This window comes from Puma concolor, chromosome B3 (assembly GCF_028749965.1).
Source record: "Puma concolor isolate L17-30 chromosome B3, mPumCon1.1.hap2, whole genome shotgun sequence".
In the NCBI taxonomy this organism is placed as follows: domain Eukaryota; kingdom Metazoa; phylum Chordata; class Mammalia; order Carnivora; family Felidae; genus Puma; species Puma concolor.
This window is the reverse complement of record NC_141672.1, coordinates 40985153-41004504: the sequence shown is the minus strand read 5'-3', so window position 1 is coordinate 41004504 and position 19352 is coordinate 40985153. Positions and strand designations below refer to the sequence as shown.

Below are 19352 nucleotides of genomic sequence, written 5' to 3'. Positions count from 1 at the left end.
TTCTAGTAACTGTGTCTATGGTGACTAAAGCCATATGTTGTTTATCATTTATGTCTCTGTGCATACAGTATTTTGAAAATAGTCGGAAGCAGTTGACTGTTGAAGTGGCATTCTGTTTTTCATGTTATGCTTGAATCAGAGGATAGAGTAATCTTGGGGCCTTTTCTTTTGTGATTAGTCAAAAGGATGCTTTCATCAAAAGAAAGGATTGTTTTTTCTTTCTTAAATAAGATTTCATAGATGTTAAAGAGCTTCGAAGTTGTTATACTTCAATTAAAAAAAAGTTAATGTTTTTTTTTTTAAAGCTGCCATAATTATTATTACTCAATATAGTTTTGGAAATATTACCAAAATTATGGACTGTGAAGATAAGAATGAGACGTAGGGAATTAAATCATCTTTTTTATTCTTCTCTTCTCACTATACTTCTGTTATTTCATATTTAAAATATAAATATAACAAACTGATCATTCTTTAGAAGGTTTATATATGGGGAAAATTTTTAGAAAACTTAAACTCTTGAGTAATGGAGTATTCTAATGCCTTTAATTTCTTTATTAACTAAGAAAAACCCAGAGAATCTTTTTATTTCAACTGTAATTAAAACTTTTCTAAAATATCTAAGTTCACTTGTTAGGTTATAGCAAATAGCATGTACAGAATATAGCTTAAGCTTTTCCTTGGATCTTTTAATGCTTTGGAACCATTGCTTTTTTTATTTAATTGTATTCATTGCACTTTGTGTATAATGTTAGCAATCATCAGTGGCTTGGATTTTAGTTGAAAAGGGGGTGGAATTGGAAGTGCCAAGGCAAAGTAGAAAAGTTAGGATATAGACAGAGAAGATACAACCCCCAAATCTGCAAGAACTGGGAAAATGTAAAAATCTGGTTGTATGTAGATATTAAGTACAGGACAGGAAGTTGGGTAGTAAGCAGGAAGAAATCCAGCTCATGTTTATTCTGAAGGCAATGTCATTAGTCAACAGTCTGGTCAGGCAATAAAGAGAAAGGAGATTATAAATGTCACAGAGCTAGTTGAATACATGGTCACAAGTCCAAGCAGGCAGGTAAGATAATCTAAAGAAACTGATGGACAAAGAAGGTAGGGAAAGCGGGCAGGGATCTTGATTCTAGAATAAGGTTCTGGTTGAGCCATTATTTCATACACACACACACACACACACACACACACACACACACCCACACACACCCACACACACCCACACACACACCCACCCACACACACATTTAAGCTTATTTATTTTGAGAGAGAAAGAGAGAGAGTGCGCGCGGGCACGCACACACGGGGGAGGGGCAGAGAGAGAGGGAGACAGAGAATCCCTGTGCTGACACCCAGGTGCCCAAGATATTTTTTTTTTTTTATGAGATGAATTACTTTGAATATATAAATAACCTGGGACCCATAGGTAAAACCATGTTTATGTCTAGAAGTGGGAGCTAGGATTGACAAGTAAGAACAAGTCTGGATATTATGGCTTATAGGATATGTAGACCTTTCCTTACCAGATAGGAAAACTGTGGCTCGGAGCATTTAATTTGAAAGTGATTCTGCTATCATGTGTATTCATGAAAGACTATCTTCAGTTGCAGTATGTTGAAACTTTCTTGAGCCGTTGGAGTGACTGACATTTCCCAGTCCTCCCATAAAAAGTACTGATTGATGTCCAAAGCATAATGAAGATGACCCTTGTTCATTAGAAGATGTCCTCATGTACACTTTTGTACTTCTCTCACCAGTTCACTTATATACTGAGAGTTGTTTGCATTGGTAACCAAGTCTTCTTATGTTAAACTTATAATTATGTAATTTAATTAAGTAGTTCATGTGTTAGGAAAAAAATTGCAAATCTCCTGAAGCATTCTGCTTCTCAAGTTGTTTTTCCACTTTAAAAAATGGAAACTGAACAGTGTAGGTGACAGGTGTGGTTTATACAGGAAAGAAGCAGGGGTGCCTGGGTGGCTCAGTCTGTTAAGCATCTGACTCCTGGTTTTGGCTTAGGTCATGATCTCACTGCTTCGTGGGTTCGAGCCCCATATTGGGCTCTGTGCTGGCAGCATGGAGCCTGCTTGGGATTCTCTCTCTCTCTCTCTCTCTCTCTTTCTCTTTCTGCCTCTACCCACTAGCACAGTCTCTTTTTCTCTCAAAATAAATAAATAAACTTAAAAAAAGAGAAAGAACAATTAAAGAAATTAAAGGCTAGACATTGGTTGTATGTCATTAAGTTAGAGAATGACTACCCTTACTATATATGTTTTAAGTTAAAGTATTTAAGGAGTGTGTATGTGTGTTTCCCTCCCTTAACAGACTTTTGTAAATCATCAGCTACTAATCTTGATCATGTTGGATAAAGAGCAGTTCTAATTATATTTAAAGATATTGATGAAGTTTGGGGCCTAGCGTCATGGACTTACAGTTTATTTTCTGAGCTTTAGCTCAGTTTAACAAATATTAATTGTTCTATTGAACTACTTTACTTGATGAGCATATATGATCTTTGCCTTCTGTAAGTTCAGACTCTAAAGGGGAAATAATTATTTAAACTAATATTTATAATTTAATGGGAAAGTAGTACAGGCATTTATTTGTAAAGTGTTACAGGAATACAGATAAAACAATTAATTCATCATTGGGAAATAGAGGTATAGTTTGATCAGAGAAGAGGTCATATTTGAATTTGACCTTAAAAAATGGAATAGGAGTTTATCAGTGGAAAGAGGATGGAAGAACATATGTAGCAAAAGACAGAGTTACAGAGGTACAAGGGTATTGAGCATGTTGGAGAATGGACAAGTAATGTTATAGGTAGGTAGAACATGGGGAATGACCAGAAATGAGGCTTCAGAAACAGAGTAGACCTGGGTTAATGAGGGCTTTGCAAGCTAGACTGTCAGGGTAAGATTTTATTCTCTGGCTAGTAATGAGCCAGCAAGGATAGTGTGGTAGTGATGTGCAATATTGACAGGAGATCCTTGAGGCTGGGAAGCGATTTCTCAGGGGCCATTATAGCAATTTGGATGAGAAATAATGAGAGCTTGGAGCAGGTAGTTAGGGAGGGATAGATAAAGGGGATGTTTTAGAGACAGAATATTCAAGGACTAATTTGATACAGGAAGTAAGTAGAAAGAGCAGGCAAAGATGAATTAAAATTTATGACCTTGAGCAGTTGTATGGTATTAATCTAGAAAGTAAAAACTGGAGAACAGGCAATATTTTTTATTGTTTTGTTGGGTGGAGAGTGAAGCAATGAAGGAAAGACTAGTTTTAGCTCTTCTAAGTTTTGTTAGGGTGTGGCTCCACCACTTTGTTGCGTGTTATTGTTTTAATTGTTGTGGTATAAATCAAACTTCCTTTTAAAATCATGTTTCAGCAGCTATCTACTTTGTGTTTTTCTCATGCTTTCAAAGATGATCAGTTTGATGTCTGTGATACCTGTATTGGCTATGTCTGTATTAATCAAAAGTATAAAATGTTAATTTTATGGACACCTGCTAAGTGCCAGACTTCTGCTGTACTCCCATTATCTTGTATAATTTTCACAGCTGTGAGACAGGCATTTTTATCCCTGCTTAGCATATGGAGAAGAGGTAAAGGGAGTTAAGTATTGTGCCGAGGATCGCATTGCTAGTAAATACTGGAGCCAGATTTTGAACATAGGTTTTTCTGACTCTCAGAGCCCATCAAAGTGCTTGCTACTCTCAGAGGAGTTACTAGTCTGAATGCAGAATATGGGGTGCTAATTGGTGAAATAGCAGGAGCAGATAAAAAGTAGATTGGGTTCGTATTTTGAAGGCCCTTAAAGAAGATTGAACTCAGTATTAAAGGTAGAAGGGTGCTATTGAAGATGCTTTGGCCTAGAGTGAGAGGAACAGAGTTGGGAGGGAGGCTAAGGAGTACGTGTTTGAGGATTTATAAGTTAGGGATTGGCCATTTTGTTAAATAAATTTCATTATGAATCCTTTGAACATCACAAATACAAAAATTTTAAAATACCATGATTTTGAATAATGGCATAAAAATTACAATAGAAAGGGCACACATGAAGATGAACTTTCTTATGGCATTAACAATAGGCTCTTTTTTGTGGTTATGACAATCTAAACATAAAAATTCTTGTTCCTTTTGCCCCCAGGGATTATCTCAAAGGTTTGCTCTTAGTTTCATAATAAATAGATTATTCTTTTGGTTCAGGGTATGCTTATTTTGAAAGGGTGAGAAAGTCCTAAGGGCTTTAATTATAAATTCTGGATGTCAAAAAGACTTCAAAATTGTACTTAAATAACATTAAATCTTTCAGAAAATACAATAGGTTTTTTGTTGCCTTTTAATACTTGACTAAAGGCAGGTCAACATCTGAGCTAAACCAGTAACCAGATAAAGGGCCAAATGATTGTTATAGAAAATTATCTTCTATTCTTTTTTTCTCAAGGCCATTATACCAACCTGATTCATTATGACATGAATGAGACTTGCTTCATCTGAAAAGTTTTAAAAATAGTACTTTACTTTCTTTTTAAACTCTTATTTTTTCTTTTTAAAGGAAGCAATTTGTATTATTTATGATTATGATTTGTATCTATTATACTGGTATTACCTTAGTTTCCTAAATTAAAAAATGAAATAAAGAAATAGATTATTTTAGTTTTATTGGAATTCATCATGAGGTTTCTAATAAGCACAAAAAATCATATACAGATAAATTTCATTTATAATTCAATTTTACCTGTTTCTGGGTTCCATTAAATAGAAAGTTTAAATCAGTAGTATACTCTAGCTTGCTGATAAACTTTTTGTTTTCTTAAACTGCTCTAAATATTCTGTTAGAGTTCAACATAGATACCAATTTGAATACTTTTACTTCTCAGTAGATTTATAGCCATAAGAAACCAAGATAATTTTTTTCCTGTACTTTTATATCCACTTGCTTTACCATTCTGTAGAATTCAATTCTGTAATTTATAAAGGTCATCTTAATTAAATCTGTAATTATAAAGATAATTATAAACATTAGCATTGGTTTATTTTATGTATTTTTTTTCCCTCTTTTGGTAATTAAGTGTTTCTTGAGCTCTTACCAGATGGGAAGTTCCCCCTCCCCCCCTTTTTAATAGATTTTATTTTTTAGAGTAGTTTTAGAGTCATAGCCAGCAGCAAGTAGAGAATTCCTATACAGCCCCTGTCCCGCACATGCACGGACTTCCCTGCTATCAACATCTCCAATCAGAGTGGTAAATTTGTTATAATTGATGAACCTACATTGACATATCATTATTGCCCAAAGACCATAGTTTACATGAGAGTTTACTCTTGATTTTGTACATTTTATGGGTTTGGACAAATATGTAATGACATGTATCCACCATTATGGTATTGTACAGAATAGTTTCACAGTCCTAAAATTCCTCTGTGCTCTGCCTAGTTTTCCCTTTTTCCTCCCTTAACTTCTGGCAACCATTGACCTGTTTCTGTCTTTGTAGACTTACCTTTTTAGACTGTCATGTAGTTAGAATCATATTCTATGTAGCTTTCTCAAATTGGCTTCTTTCAGTTAGTAATATGCATTTAAGGTTCCTCCATGTCTTTTCAGGATTTCATAGCTCATTTCTTTTTAGTGCTGAGCAATATGGTCTGGATATACCACAGTTTATCCACTAACCTATTGAAAGACATCTTGGTTGCTTCCATGCTTTGGCAATTACAAATAAAGCTGCTATAAATATCTGTGTACAGGTTTTTGTGTGGACAGTTTGCAGTTCCTTTGGATAAATACCAAGGAGTATGATTGTTGGATAAAATGATAAGAAACAAACTGTCTCCCAAAGTGTTGTGTCATTTTGCATTCCTGCTGCAATGAATGAGAGTTCCTCACATCCATGTCAGCATTTTGGTGTTGTCAGTGTATTGGATTTTTGCCATTTTATTTATTTATTTATTTATTTATTTATTTATTTATTTATTTATTTAAAAAAAAATTTTTTTTTTCAACGCTTTTTATTTACTTTTGGGACAGAGAGAGACAGAGCATGAACGGGGGAGGGGCAGAGAGAGAGGGAGACACAGAATCCGAAACAGGCTCCAGGCTCCGAGCCATCAGCCCAGAGCCTGACGCGGGGCTCGAACTCACGGACCGCGAGATCGTGACCTGGCTGAAGTCGGATGCTTAACCGACTGCGCCACCCAGGCGCCCCGGATTTTTGCCATTTTAATGGGTATGCAATGGATGTTTTTTATTGAAGTACTGGGACTGATAAAGATGAATCAGACCTAGAATCTGCCCTCAAGGAACACTTTATTAGGTCAAATAGATATGTACATTTAAAATAATTTGGGGCACCTGGGTGGCTCAGTTGGTTAAGTGTCCGACTTCGACCCAGGTCATGATCTCACAGTTCGTGTGGGTTCGAGCCCTGCGTCAGTCTCTGTGCTGACAGTTCGGAGCCTGGAGTCTGCTTTGGATTCTGTCTCTCTCTCTCTCTCTCTCTCTCTCTCTCTCTCTCTCTGCCCCTCCCTCACTGGCTCTCTGTCTCTGAAAATTAAATAAATGTTAAAAAATTTTTTTTATAGGGTAGAAAGTGGGTAAGTGCTACCAGCATATTAGGCAATGTATTGTGGGCATTCAGGGATACAGAGATTGTACCTGCAAAGTGAGTTATGAAGAAGAGCTGGTGATTAAGCTGGGTATAGAAGGGTAGGCCAGATAAGGATATCCACAATTGTTCTTCGTTGAGGTTGGTACTAAAATATGGATCCTCTGGGAGAAGCAGTATGATCACAGGTTTGGAGGTAGGAAATTACGGGGCCTGTACAGGTGTAGAAAAAGAGCTGAATTGTGCTACCAGTGGTTTTCAGGCATTGAGAGAAGCAATATACCTAGCATTGTAGATAAAATTTTAGGCTTTAGAGTCAGATAGCCTAAGTTATAATCCTGGTTACAACATTTACTTCCTGTATAACTTGGATGTAGTTATTTAATGTCTTTAAACCTTATCCATAAAGTGTGAATAATAGTAATACCTATCTCAGAAGGTTTTTGGGAGGTTTAAGTGATGTAATTAGGCCGAACCTGGACATAGCGCCTGTCATATGTATATTGTAGATACTTGATACACACACATTATAGATTGTATTCTTCAAGCAAAATTTTGAGGAGATCATTTTAAGCAAACAAATGAAGCAAAGCCTCTCTGGTTGGAATTGTGCAATCTTTCCATTGTTTCTTGAAGAGGCTATGAGGAATCTGCAGAACTCCCAGAGCAGAAAGGAAAAAGCAATGTAAGAGATAAGGTTGGATTTTTCTTTTCTCAAGGCATTGTGGATGCAGAAGCAATGAGTGAACTGAGTGACTCATGACTGAATGACATAATCAGAACTTTGTAGGGTTAATTGGTAGCTGATTCCATTAAAAGGAAGAATAGTTAATGGGGCTCCTGGGTGGCTCAGTTGGTTAGGCGTCTGACTTCAGCTCAGGTCATGATCTCACAGTTTGTGGGTTCGAGCCCCGCGTCGGGCTCTGTGCTGACAGCTCAGAGCCTGGAGCCTGTTTCGGATTCTGTGTCTCCTTCTCTCTCTATCCCTCCCCCACTCATGCTCAGTCTGTCTCAAAAATAAATAAAAATTAAAAAAAATTTTTAAAAAAAGGAAGAATAGTTTATTCTTTTATTAATTTTTTTAATGTTTATTTTTGAGAGAAAGAGAAAAGAGAGACAGAGTGCAAGCAGAAGAGGGGCAGAGAGAGAGGGAGACACAGAATCTGAAGCAGGCTCCAGGCTCTAAGCTGTCAGTGTAGAGCCTGACGTGGGCCTCGAACCCATGAACTGTGAGATCATGACCTGAGCTGAAGTCGGACACTTCACCAACTGAGCTACCCAGGTGCCCCACGATAGTTTATTCTTTTAATAAACACTTACTCAACAACTAGAACAGTACTAAATATTGTTGAATGCATGAAGCAAGAATACTTTTAGTTTTTCCCTGTTGTCATTTGATGATATTGTGTCTTGTATTATTCAGTTCATGTGTTTAGGGGTGATCTCCCCAGTGAGAGATCTTTAGTTTCAGTTAAGTGTCTGACTCTTGATTTTGGCTCAGGTCATGATCTCAGCGATTGGTGAGATCTAGCCCTGCAGCAGGCTCCAGGCTGACTGCATGGAGCCTGCTTGGGATCCTCTCTCTCCCTCTCTTTCTACCCCTCCCTAACGTGTGAATGCACACGTTAAATAAACTTAAAAAAAAAAAAAAGAAAGGCTTCGAAAGTGTTTGATTTATTTATTTATTTAGTAAAAGGGGGAAAGGCAGAGGGGATGAGAGCACTATAGGATGGTAGAACTGGAAGAACTGGGATTTGAGGTATGCTTCAGAAATATTAGTCTGACAGCACTGTATATTACGGATTGGTTAGAGTGTAGGGTCAGATGCAAAGATTCTGGAAGTAGAAAATGAAGGCAGAGATTATTATACGTTATCTAGGGAGAAATATTATATGGTTTGGTATATTGTCAGGGCACTTTGAGAATAAGAGCAGTTTTAAAGAGATTTTGGTGGTAACTGTAGGATTTGGGAACTGGTGTTTGTGGAATGCAAAGGAGAGTGGGTCAGATGAATCAGGTGTTAAGTCTTGGTGTCATTAATGTCATTAATCTATTAACTGGTTTTCTGAACTGCACTTTGAGATGGTGTCAGCTTTTGCTGGCATTTATTTGGTTGAAACTATGGGAAGTGATGAGATTGCCTCAAGAATAGGGAGGGAGGAAAGAAGGCAAAAGCTAGAATTATATAGGTTACTTAGAGGCCAAGAAGAGCCAGAGATGGAAACAGGAAAGAGTAGTTGGAATAGTAGGAGAGAGATCAGGAGAATGTATTTAAGTTAGTCAAGAGAAGGAAGTGCCTAAGGAAGCGTAAGTGATGAATACTGTTGAGTGGCATAGATATTGAGGATGGTAGATTACTGGATTTGGTGGCTTAATAGATGACCTGTTAAATACAAGGAGTAAAATGTGAGCGATTGGCAAAGGTAGTGGAATCATACTGTATTAACTAATGGATCTCAGTTGACTTTCTAAGGGCACTTGGTAGTTTTGAGCCTCCTCCTCTGTTGTGTGTTGGGGCCAGAATGTGATTTATGGGGAATGCCTTACATTGTATCCTAGCCAGATTTCCTGGTTTACCACCATTATTATTTTCTTTTCTACTTTGTGGTAAAAAAAGGCTGGAGAAGTAGTTAGGGGCTATTGTTTCTCATTTTCTCTAATTTCTCCCAGAGTTTTAAGATTGCATATCATAGAATTGATGTTTGCTTTTGTTTTTCTACATACCTAAATGAGTCTGGGATATTAACAATGATTATGGTAATTTGATGTTCTGAAATAAGGTGGCCTTCGAGGAGATAAAAATGAAATTATGGATCAAATTGGCTTTTAGGGTATGTTTGATGCCTTATTCAACAAAATAGGTAACGCTGTGTTGGGATCCCAATATTACTTTTCAACTCTTACAGGGCTCTATAATCAAAAGTCTAGGTACTATTTGACTTTCTCTGTCTGACTTACTTCACTTAGTGTAGTACCCTCCAGGTCCATACCTGTTGTCACAAATGCCAAGACCTCATTTTTTTTTTAAATGGCTAATATTCCATTGTATATGTATATATCCCACACCTTCTCTTTCTGTTCATCTATTGACGGACATGTGAATTGCTTCCGTATCATGGCTATTGTAAATGATGCTGCAATAAACAGAGGGGTGCATACATCTTTTGAATTAGTGTTTTTGTTTTCTTTGGGTAAATACCAGGTAGTGAATTACTGTATCATACGGTATTTCTACCTTTACTTTTTTGAGAACCTTCATATTGTTTTTCACAGTTGCTGTATTAATTTACATTCCTACCAACAGTATATGAGGGTTCCTTTTTCTCTGCATCTTTGCCGACACTTGTTACTTCTTTCTGTTTTGATTTTAGCCATTCTGATAGGTGTAAGGTGATATCTCATTGTGGTTTTGGTTTGCATTTCCCTGATGATTAGGGATGTTGAACATCTTTTCATGTGTCTGTTAGCCATTTGTATATCTTCTTTGGAAAAATGTTCATTTAGGTCCTCTGCCTATTTAAACAAAATTTTTTTTACTGTTTATTTTTGAGAGAGAGAGAAAGAGAGAGAGCGCTAGCAGGGGAGGGGCAGAGACAGAGGGAGACACAGAATCTGAAGTAGGCTGCAGGCTCCAAGCTGTTAGCAGAGAACCTGATGCAGGACTCGAACCCACAAACTGTGAGATCATGACCTGAGCTGAAGTTGGATGCTTAACTGACTGAACCAACCAGGTGCCCCTCCTCTGCCTATTTTCAATTGGATTATTTGGGTTTTTTTTGGTGTTGAGTTGTATCAGTTTTTTATAAACTTTATACATTAACCCCTTATCAGATATATCATTTGCAAATACCTTCTCTCATTCAGCAGGTTGACTTTTTGTTTTGTTGATGGTTTTTTTTCACTGTGCAAAAAGCTTTTTATTTTGATGTAGTCCCAGTAGTTTATTTTGGCTTTTGTTTCCTTTGCCTTAGGAGACGCATCATATGATTTCACTTATATGTGGAATCTAAAAAAACAAACAAAAAGTGGAATCAAACTGATAAAAATAGAGAACAAACTGATCATTGCCAGTAGGGAGGGGGTGAGGGGATGGGTAACATGGGTGAATGGGAGTAGGAGATACAGGCTTCCAGTTATGGAATGAATAAGTCATAGGAATAAAAGGTACAGCATATGGAATATAGTCATTGGTGTTGTAATAGGGTTGCATGGTGACAGTTGATAGCTAAACTTGTGGTGAGCATATCATAACATTTGGTTGTTGAATCACTGTGTTGTACATCTGAAACTAATATAACATTATGTGTCAACTGTACTCAAATAAGAAAAAAAAAGAACAAGTAAAAGCAAAAAGTCAAGCAACTATTTGAGATGGTTATTAAAGGAAAGAGTGAGACAGGGCTCACTGTTTCACTTAGAGACATGGCTTAGAGCATAGTTGTTTAGGGTAGATGAAACCCGTTTATAGAACAAGCAGGAAGTAGGGAAAAGTAATTGGTGAAGGGATAGAATAGGTAATAATGGATGGAAAAGATTACAGAAGAAGCCCAGGCAGGTCTGAATTGAATTATGAAACAGGAGAATCTTAATAATATGGATTTTTCTTTTTTTTTTCTTTAAACAAAAAAAAATTTTTTTAACATTTATTTATTTTTGAGAGAGAGAGAGAGAGAGAGCATGAACAGGGGAGGGTCAGAGAAAGAGGGAGACACAGAATCTGAAACAGGCTCCAGGCTCTGAGCTGTCAGCACAGAGCCCGATGCCAGGCTCAAACCCACGGACCACGAGATCATGACCTGAGCCAAAGTCGGATGCTTAACTGACTGAGCCACCCAGGCGCCCCTGGATTTTTCTTTAGACAGGCTGATGCAAACACAGTAACATGTGGGGTAATGTGGTGGTACTTTATGATATGAATTTGTATGTACCAAAAGAGTTTCTTGTTTTTAAAATTTATTTTTGAGAGAGAGAGAGAGAGTGTGCACGAAAAGGGGAGGGGCAGAGAATCCAAAGTGGGCTCTGTGCTGACAGCATAGAGCCCGATGCAGGGCTCAAACTCATGAACTGCTGTGAGATCATAACCTGAGCCAGAGTTGGACGCTTAACTGACTGAGCCTCCCAGGTGCCCTGTACCAAAAGAGTTTTTTGGTTGTTATTCAGAGTATTATATTGACACTTTGATTTATATAGGTAAACTTAGAAGGGAGTAAGGCATTATTTTGAGTCAGAATTAATAAAAAATTATACAATTATTAAATAATTATACATTAAAAAATCTAACTCATTGAAAATTTATCATCTTTTTTTGTTTTTTTTTAATGTTTTTTTTTTTAATGGTTTATTTATTTTTGAGACAGAGAGAGACAGAGCATGAGCAGGGAGGGGCAGAGAGAGGGAGACACAGAATCTGAAACAGGCTCCAGGCTCTGAGCTGTCAGTACAGAGCCCGATGTGGGGCTCGAACCCACGGACCGCGAGATCATGACCTGAGCTGAAGTCGGATGCCCAACCGACTGAGCCACCCAGGCGCCCCTACCGTCATCTTTTTTGAACATACCTCAGTGGCTTCTCTTATGAAATAGTTTCAGTCTTAAGTTTTGGTGCCAGTTTATTCTTTACCTTCTTAGTTAATTTTTAACTGCTATCTATATCATATTTATTTATTAAAAATTTTTTTTAATGTTTATTTATTTTTGAGAGAAAGAGAGAGAGCGGGGAAGGGATAGAGAGAGAGGCAGACACAGAATCTGAAGCAGGCTCCAGTCTCTGAGCTGGGGCTCAAGTGCGAGATTATGACCTGAGCTGAAGTTGGACACCTAACCGACTGAGCCACCACGTGCCCCTATATCACGCTTCTTTACATCTAGACTATAGGGACCATTGGAATGTGAATTAAACTTGTTTTTGTTTTCTATAAATTATATAATTATATAATATTTTTTATTCTGATGGATACATTTTCTCTTTGTAGAGCACAGATTCTTTTCAGTTTTGATTCTGACTAGTATAATAGATCCCAGACTTACTCTTTGTATTTAAATAATTTAAGTAATCTTTTATGTACTTTTAAAGTTAAAATGGGGACTTTAAAAATCAAATCTAATGTGATTATGACAAACACGTATCTTAGGTTTTCTGGGGTGATTCAGAGATTTAGATATTCTGTGTGATAGTCTGATAGTCTTTGGCTCTGGAAACATAGTTGCTGAACTAGAACTAGTTTCTAAAGTAGGTATTAGGTAAAAGGACATAAATATAGCTGTAAGTAATGACAATCTGATGAATTAAGTCAGTGTGATGAATTTTTTTTATTGTTCACTCAAGATTTATATTAAAACTGTTTTTCATGTCATTGTTTCCTTTCTGATGCAGTTTTCAACTTGACCAATAATGTGGATTTGGACAACACCAAAAAGAAAATGGAGATGTACCAAAAGGAAAACAAAGATGTCATTCAGAAAAATAAGTTAAAGCTGGTTGGTTGCTAAGTATTTTCTTATTTTGCTTTAGAAATGAATGTTTCCATCTGATTCCTGAAAAGCTATCTTCCTCTAAAACTAGTTAAAATTACAAGGAATTTAGCTGAAATCTAGGCCAGAAATACTATGTATATGTATATAGTATTTGTATATGTATACATATACATATATGTGTATATGTATATGTACACACACACACACACACATATGTGTGTATGTGTATTGTGTGTGTGTGTGTGTATAGAGAGAGAGAGAGAGAGCGAGAGATGAATGGTGAGCATGCAGAGATTTAATTGTCCAACTTATACAGTTTAGCTGTCATTTTTTTAATGCTGGACTTTCCAGTTTTAGAGGAAAGCAGAGGTGATTATTTATGAGGTACTTTGTCAGGAATTTGTGATCATTGGTAAAAATGATACAAGTCATATTTGGATCACATAGCTTGTGTTTTCATCTTGTGTTTAGAGGGATTTTCTCTTTATAGTCTTAGGAGTGTTTCATTTCAGTACTTCTTTCCTGCCATAAAGTTCTCAAGGGATTGACACTGCATTCTAATTCCATTCATACCCAGCCTGCCTTCCTTAGAAAGGTGTCTCATTTCTGAGAGGATCAGTGTGACATAAAAATTACTCTCTTTGCCCAGTAGCTTTCACTGAGTTAGAAGATACATGCAAAATAGGTATTCTTAGGTAACTTGTTCCATTAGCGCCATTTAACTCATTAATAGAAGGATGTTCCTTTTAAGTGAGTACTTTTTTTCATTCAGAGCTTTGAAGTTTTCATTTATTTATTTATTTTTAGAGAGAGAGAGAGAGAGAGTGTGTGAGTGGGAGAGGGGCAGACGGAGAGAGAGAGAGAGAGAGTTTTTTTTTTTAAGTTTGTTTTGAGAGAGAGAGAGAGAGCATGGGTGAGGGGCAGAGAGAGACAGAGAATGAATCTTAAGCAGGCTCCACGCTCAGCTCGATATGGAGCTCGATCTCACAACCCTGGGATTATGACCCGTGCCAAAGTCAAGAGTCACTGAACCTACTGAGCCACCCAGGCACCCCTCATTCAGAGTTTTAAGCTAGGAAATAATAGTGAGTGTTGCAGTAAAAGAATAATCTAATTTCGGTGAACTTTTTCTTCAAATGAAAACTTGCTTGGAATACTTTGGTTGAAGTGAAACCAAACTTTTCTTAGTGGGTAGAGGGATAGGCTGAATTCCCATCTGTTCAGTCTCTTTGTAGTATACCTTAGGCATCTTATTAGAGAATTCAAGATTCCTTAGAGTAATGTTATAAAAACTTGTTGTGGATGATCGTCACTGAAGGGTTTTAAACCAAGCGATAATGTATTGTCTTTGTTAGAATGAATATAGTGGTTTCGTGGAGGTTGAATTTGAGAGAATCGAGGTTGGAATTTGTGAAACCAATGGGAAGTTATTGCAGTCATGTTGGTGGGTTCAGAGGTGACTTAAACAAGAAATGGAGAGGTGGGGATGAATTGGAGAAACAGTTTGAGTTTAAAATAGCAAGTCCTATACTGATGGATTAGGAGTAGGAGGTGAAGGCAAGGGAGGTTGACTGGGTACCGTAGTGCCATGAGGAAGAACACAGAGACCTTTAATTTTCAACCTGTTTTCCTTCTCTCAGTCCATTACCTTCTTCTTCATTCCCACAGTGTTTGATTTTTTAATGATGGCTGTTTTCCCGGTTATTCAGTCAGCTAGCTAGCCAATCAATATTTATTGAGATCTACTATGTCCAAGATGCTCATATATTCTATTTCAGTGAGAAAATTGAGGCTACCAGTTTCTCATTGTCAAAGATGATGAACTGTTGGTCTGAATCTCACTGGGCCTGTTGGCTGTGTTTGGTGTAGGCTTCTCCCTTGATAGGGAATCCCTCTTCCCTTAACTTCTCTTAACTTCTGTGGGGCCAGTCCATTCTCCTCCTCGTCTTGCTGCCCTCACCTTCCCCTTTCAAGATTAGGAGACTTAAGCTTTCCTTCCTGACTCTAAAACATGGTTCCTTTCAGTGCTTCTCTCTATGAGTTAACCCTGTATACTAATTACTCTCAAATGTTTCTGCAGCACATTGTTTTTCTCCTGAGCTTGTAGAATTTTACTATGTAATATGTATACATATATGTATATATATGTATATATGTATATATATGTATATATGTATATGTATATATGTGTGTATATATATGTATGTATCATTAATAGACATTTATTTCTTGATTATTATAGGCACTTTTTAAATTTTTTTTTTTTTTCAACCTTTATTTATTTTTGGGACAGAGAGAGACAGAGCATGAACGGGGGAGGGTCAGAGAGAGAGGGAGACACAGAATCGGAGGGACACAGGCTCCAGGCTCTGAGCCATCAGCGCAGAGCCTGACGCGGGGCTCAAACTCACAGACCGCGAGATCGTGACCTGGCTGAAGTCGGACGCTTAACCGACTGCGCCACCCAGGCGCCCCTATAGGCACTTTTAATTCAGCATTCCAGAGCTGAATTTTTAAATGTTTACCATTTGTTTCTCTTGCATTCTTTATCCGAGTGTTCAAGCCATATCTGGTCTGTCTTCCTATACTGTTGATAGTCTCTCCCCATCATTTTTCAAACCTGGTTCCTCCTCTAATTCTATTATTACCTTATTTAGGGCTCTCATCATTTCTTATCTGGGTATCGAAGTGTTCTTCTAACCAGTTTTCCTGTCTTCAGTTATGATCCCATTGGTCTGAATACTTCACTGCTTCTAATCATCTTTCTAAAGTTATCCCTCAGATTTCCTTAATGACACAGATTTCCTTAGTATGGTTTGATGGATGCTCCATGATTTGTCCTCTGCTTTCCTTTCCAGTTTTATCTAGAGCTTTCCCCCACCCCCATACTTCATGACTTGGATATACTAAGCATTCCAGCTTTATTCATGTCTTTGCACCTTTGTTTTCTCTGCCCATATAGCTGTTCCACTCTCCAATGGGGGTAAATACCTACCGTTTCAAGTGTTTGCCTCAACCTCCTAGGTTTCTGAGAGCCACTGAAATAAATTACTAAAAAAGGAATTTAGAGTCTAGAAGTCTGAAATTAAGGTATCATCAAGGTCATGCTTTCTCTAAATGCTCTAGGGAAGAATCCTTCCTTGCCTCTTCTAGCTTCTGGTGGTTGTCAGAACCTTCAGTACCACTCTGATCTCTACCTTTGTCTCCACATGGCCTTCTCCCCTGTGTGTCTGTGTCTGAATTTCTAGTATGACCCCATCTTAATTTGATTATGTCTGCAAAGACCCTATTTCCAAATAAGGTCATTTTTACATGTACTAGGGGTTAAGACTTCAACATATATTTGTGGGGGGGGGGGGATACATTTAACCCATAATACTCCCTATGAAATCTTTTCTTTCTCTGTGTGTCCTTTTATCATTGCAAGGAGAATTTACCACTCTATCAATTCTCTTTTCACTGTATCTTGTTACACTTAATTGATTCTATGGCACTATTTTACTATGTGGCTCATCTTTTTCTGCTTCTATGCCTCTAATCAAGTAGTTCACTTTTCCAGCCTTCATATCTCAGCCCCTGAATTTTTACATTTATTCCTACTAATCCTTCTAGATGAAGTTTGAATTCTCTTCTCCACTGGGGGGCCTGAATTAGAGTAGCGACCTTGGCAATAGAGAAGGAAACATTTGTAAAATTATAGGGAGCGATGCTAATAGGATGTAGAGACTGATTTAATTTAAGAGGAATGGGAGGGAGAGAGGGAGTAAATAGAGCTAAATTTGCAGTTTCAAATGAAGTTGATTGAGATGTAGGTGTGCACTTTGTGGACACAAGGAATATAGGTGTGTGATCACTTTGGGAGGCCAGATGCTAAACTTAATTTTGGATATAGTACTGAGTTTGAATTGTTGGTGAATCATCTTTTTGGTTGAGAACTTTGTTTTTTGGGAGTTTAATGTGTGAACTAAAAAAAAATCTAGTAAAGGGTTTTTAAAAAAATTTTTATTTAACTTATTTTTTTAATTTACATCCATGTTAGCATATAGTGCAACAATGATTTCAGGAGTAGATTCTTTAATGCCCCTTACCGATTTAGCCCATCCTCCTTCCCACAACCCCTCCATTAACCCTCTGTTTGTTCACCATATTTAAGAGTCTCTTTATGTTTTTGTTTTTTGTTTTTGTTTGTTTTTTTTAATTTTTTTTAACGTTTATTTATTTTTGAGACAGAGACAGAGCATGAATGGGGGAGGGGCAGAGAGAGAGGGAGACACAGAATCAGAAGCAGGCTCCAGGCTCTGAGCCATAAGCCCAGAGCCTGACGTGGGGCTTGAACTCACGGACCGCGAGATCGTGACCTGAGTTGAAGTTGGACGCTTAACCGACTAAGCCACCCAGGCGCCTCTCTCTTTATGTTTTTGTCTCCCTCCCTGTTTTTATATTATTTTTACTTCCCTTCCCATGTGTTCATCTGTTTTGTAACTTAAAGTTCTCCTATGAGTGAAGTCATATGATATTTGTGTTTCTCTGACTAATTTCACTTAGCATAATACCCTCTAGTTCCATCCACATAGTTGCAAATGGCAAGTTTCATTCTTTCTGATTACCGAGTAATACTCCATTGTATCCATATACCACATCTTCTTTTTTTTTTTTTAAATTTTTTTTTCAACGTTTTTTATTTATTTTTGGGACAGAGAGAGACAGAGCATGAACGGGGGAGGGGCAGAGAGAGAGGGAGACACAGAATCGGAAACAGGCTCCAGGCTCTGAGCCATCAGCCCAGAGCCCGACGCGGGGCTCGAACTCACGGACCGCAAGATCGTGACCTGGCTGAAGTCGGACGCTTAACCGACTGCGCCACCCAGGCGCCCCAACCACATCTTCTTTATCCATTCATCCATTGATGGACATTTGGGCTCTTTTCATACTTTGGCTATTGTTGATAGTGCTGCTATAAACATTGGGGTGCATGTGCCACTTTGAAACAGCACATCTGTATCCCTTGAATAAATACCTAGTAGTGCAACTGCTGGGTCATAGGGTAGTTCTATTTTTAATTTTTTGAGGAACCTCCATACTGTTTTCCAGAGTGGCTGCACCAGTTTGCATTCCCACCAGCAGTGCAAAAGAGATCCTCTTTCTCCTCATCCTCGCCAACATCTGTTGTTGCCTGAGTTGCTAATGTTAGCCATTCTGACAGGTGTGAGGGGGTATCTCATTGTGGTTTTGATTTGTATTTCCCTGATGATGAGTGACGTTGAGCATTTTTTCATGTGTCGGTTGGCCATCTGGATGTGTTCTTTGGAGAAGTGTCTATTCATGTCTTTTGCCCATTTCTTCACTGGATTATTTGTTTTTTGGGTGTTGAGTTTGATAAGTTCTTTATAGATTTGGGATCCTAATGCTTTATCTGATATGTCATTTGCAAAGGTTTTCTCCCATTCCGTTAGTTGCCTTTTGGTTTTGCTGATTGTTGCCTTCGCTTTGCAGAAGCTTTTTATTTTGATGAGGTCCCAATAGCTCATTTTTCCTTTTGTTTCCCTTGCCTCTGGAGACGTGTTAAGTAAGAAGTTGCTGAGGCCAAGGTTAAAGAGGTTCTTGCCTGCTTTCTCCTCAAGGATTTTGATGGCTTCCTGTCTTATATTTAGGTCTTTCATCCATTTTGAGTTTACTTTTGTGTATGGTGTAAGAAAGTTTTCCAGGTTGATTTTTCTGCATCTCTCTGTCCAGTTTTCCCAGCACCACTTGCTGAAGAGACCGTCTTTATTCCATTGGATATTCTTTCCTGCTTTGTCAAAGATTAGTTGGCCATACATTTGTTGGTCCATTTCTGGGTTCTCTATTCTATTCCATTGATCTGAGTGTCTGCTTTTGTGCCTGTACCATACTCTCTTGATGATTTCAGCTTTGTAATACAGCTTGAAGTCCGAAGGGTTTTAAATATTATTTTAAATATAAATATATTTTTCTCTGAGGTGTCTGCTATTCATATATTTGTGATGCTCAAACCTATTATGCTCTCTTCCTCCGTTCTGCATTTACCTCAAGGTGCCATAAATTCTCAATGTTCTGTCAAAGTAAAAAAAAAAAAAGAGCTTTAAAATAAAGCCATTTAGATTTTACTGTATTTTTCATTCATAAGAATGAAAGAACAAAGACTATGTATAGTATTGCTTTTAAGCATGACTTTAAGTTGGAATAAATTTCAGAACCTGGAATTATTTAATATTTCCGAGGCACTCCATAAAAGGAGAATGAGTAGAACTAT

General features: G+C 37.6%; 1 protein-coding gene across 3 annotated transcripts in view; it reads left to right on the top strand.

Moving 5' to 3' along the window:
• Window positions 1-19352, top strand: part of MNAT1 (MNAT1 component of CDK activating kinase) — a 233279-nt gene that overhangs the window by 75641 nt on the left and 138286 nt on the right. For all 3 annotated transcript variants that reach the window (XM_086709610.1, XM_086709609.1, XM_086709611.1), the window contains one exon: window positions 12981-13084. In XM_086709610.1, the coding sequence (XP_086565736.1) occupies window positions 12981-13084 (104 nt within the window). The remainder of the gene's footprint in view (window positions 1-12980; window positions 13085-19352) is intronic.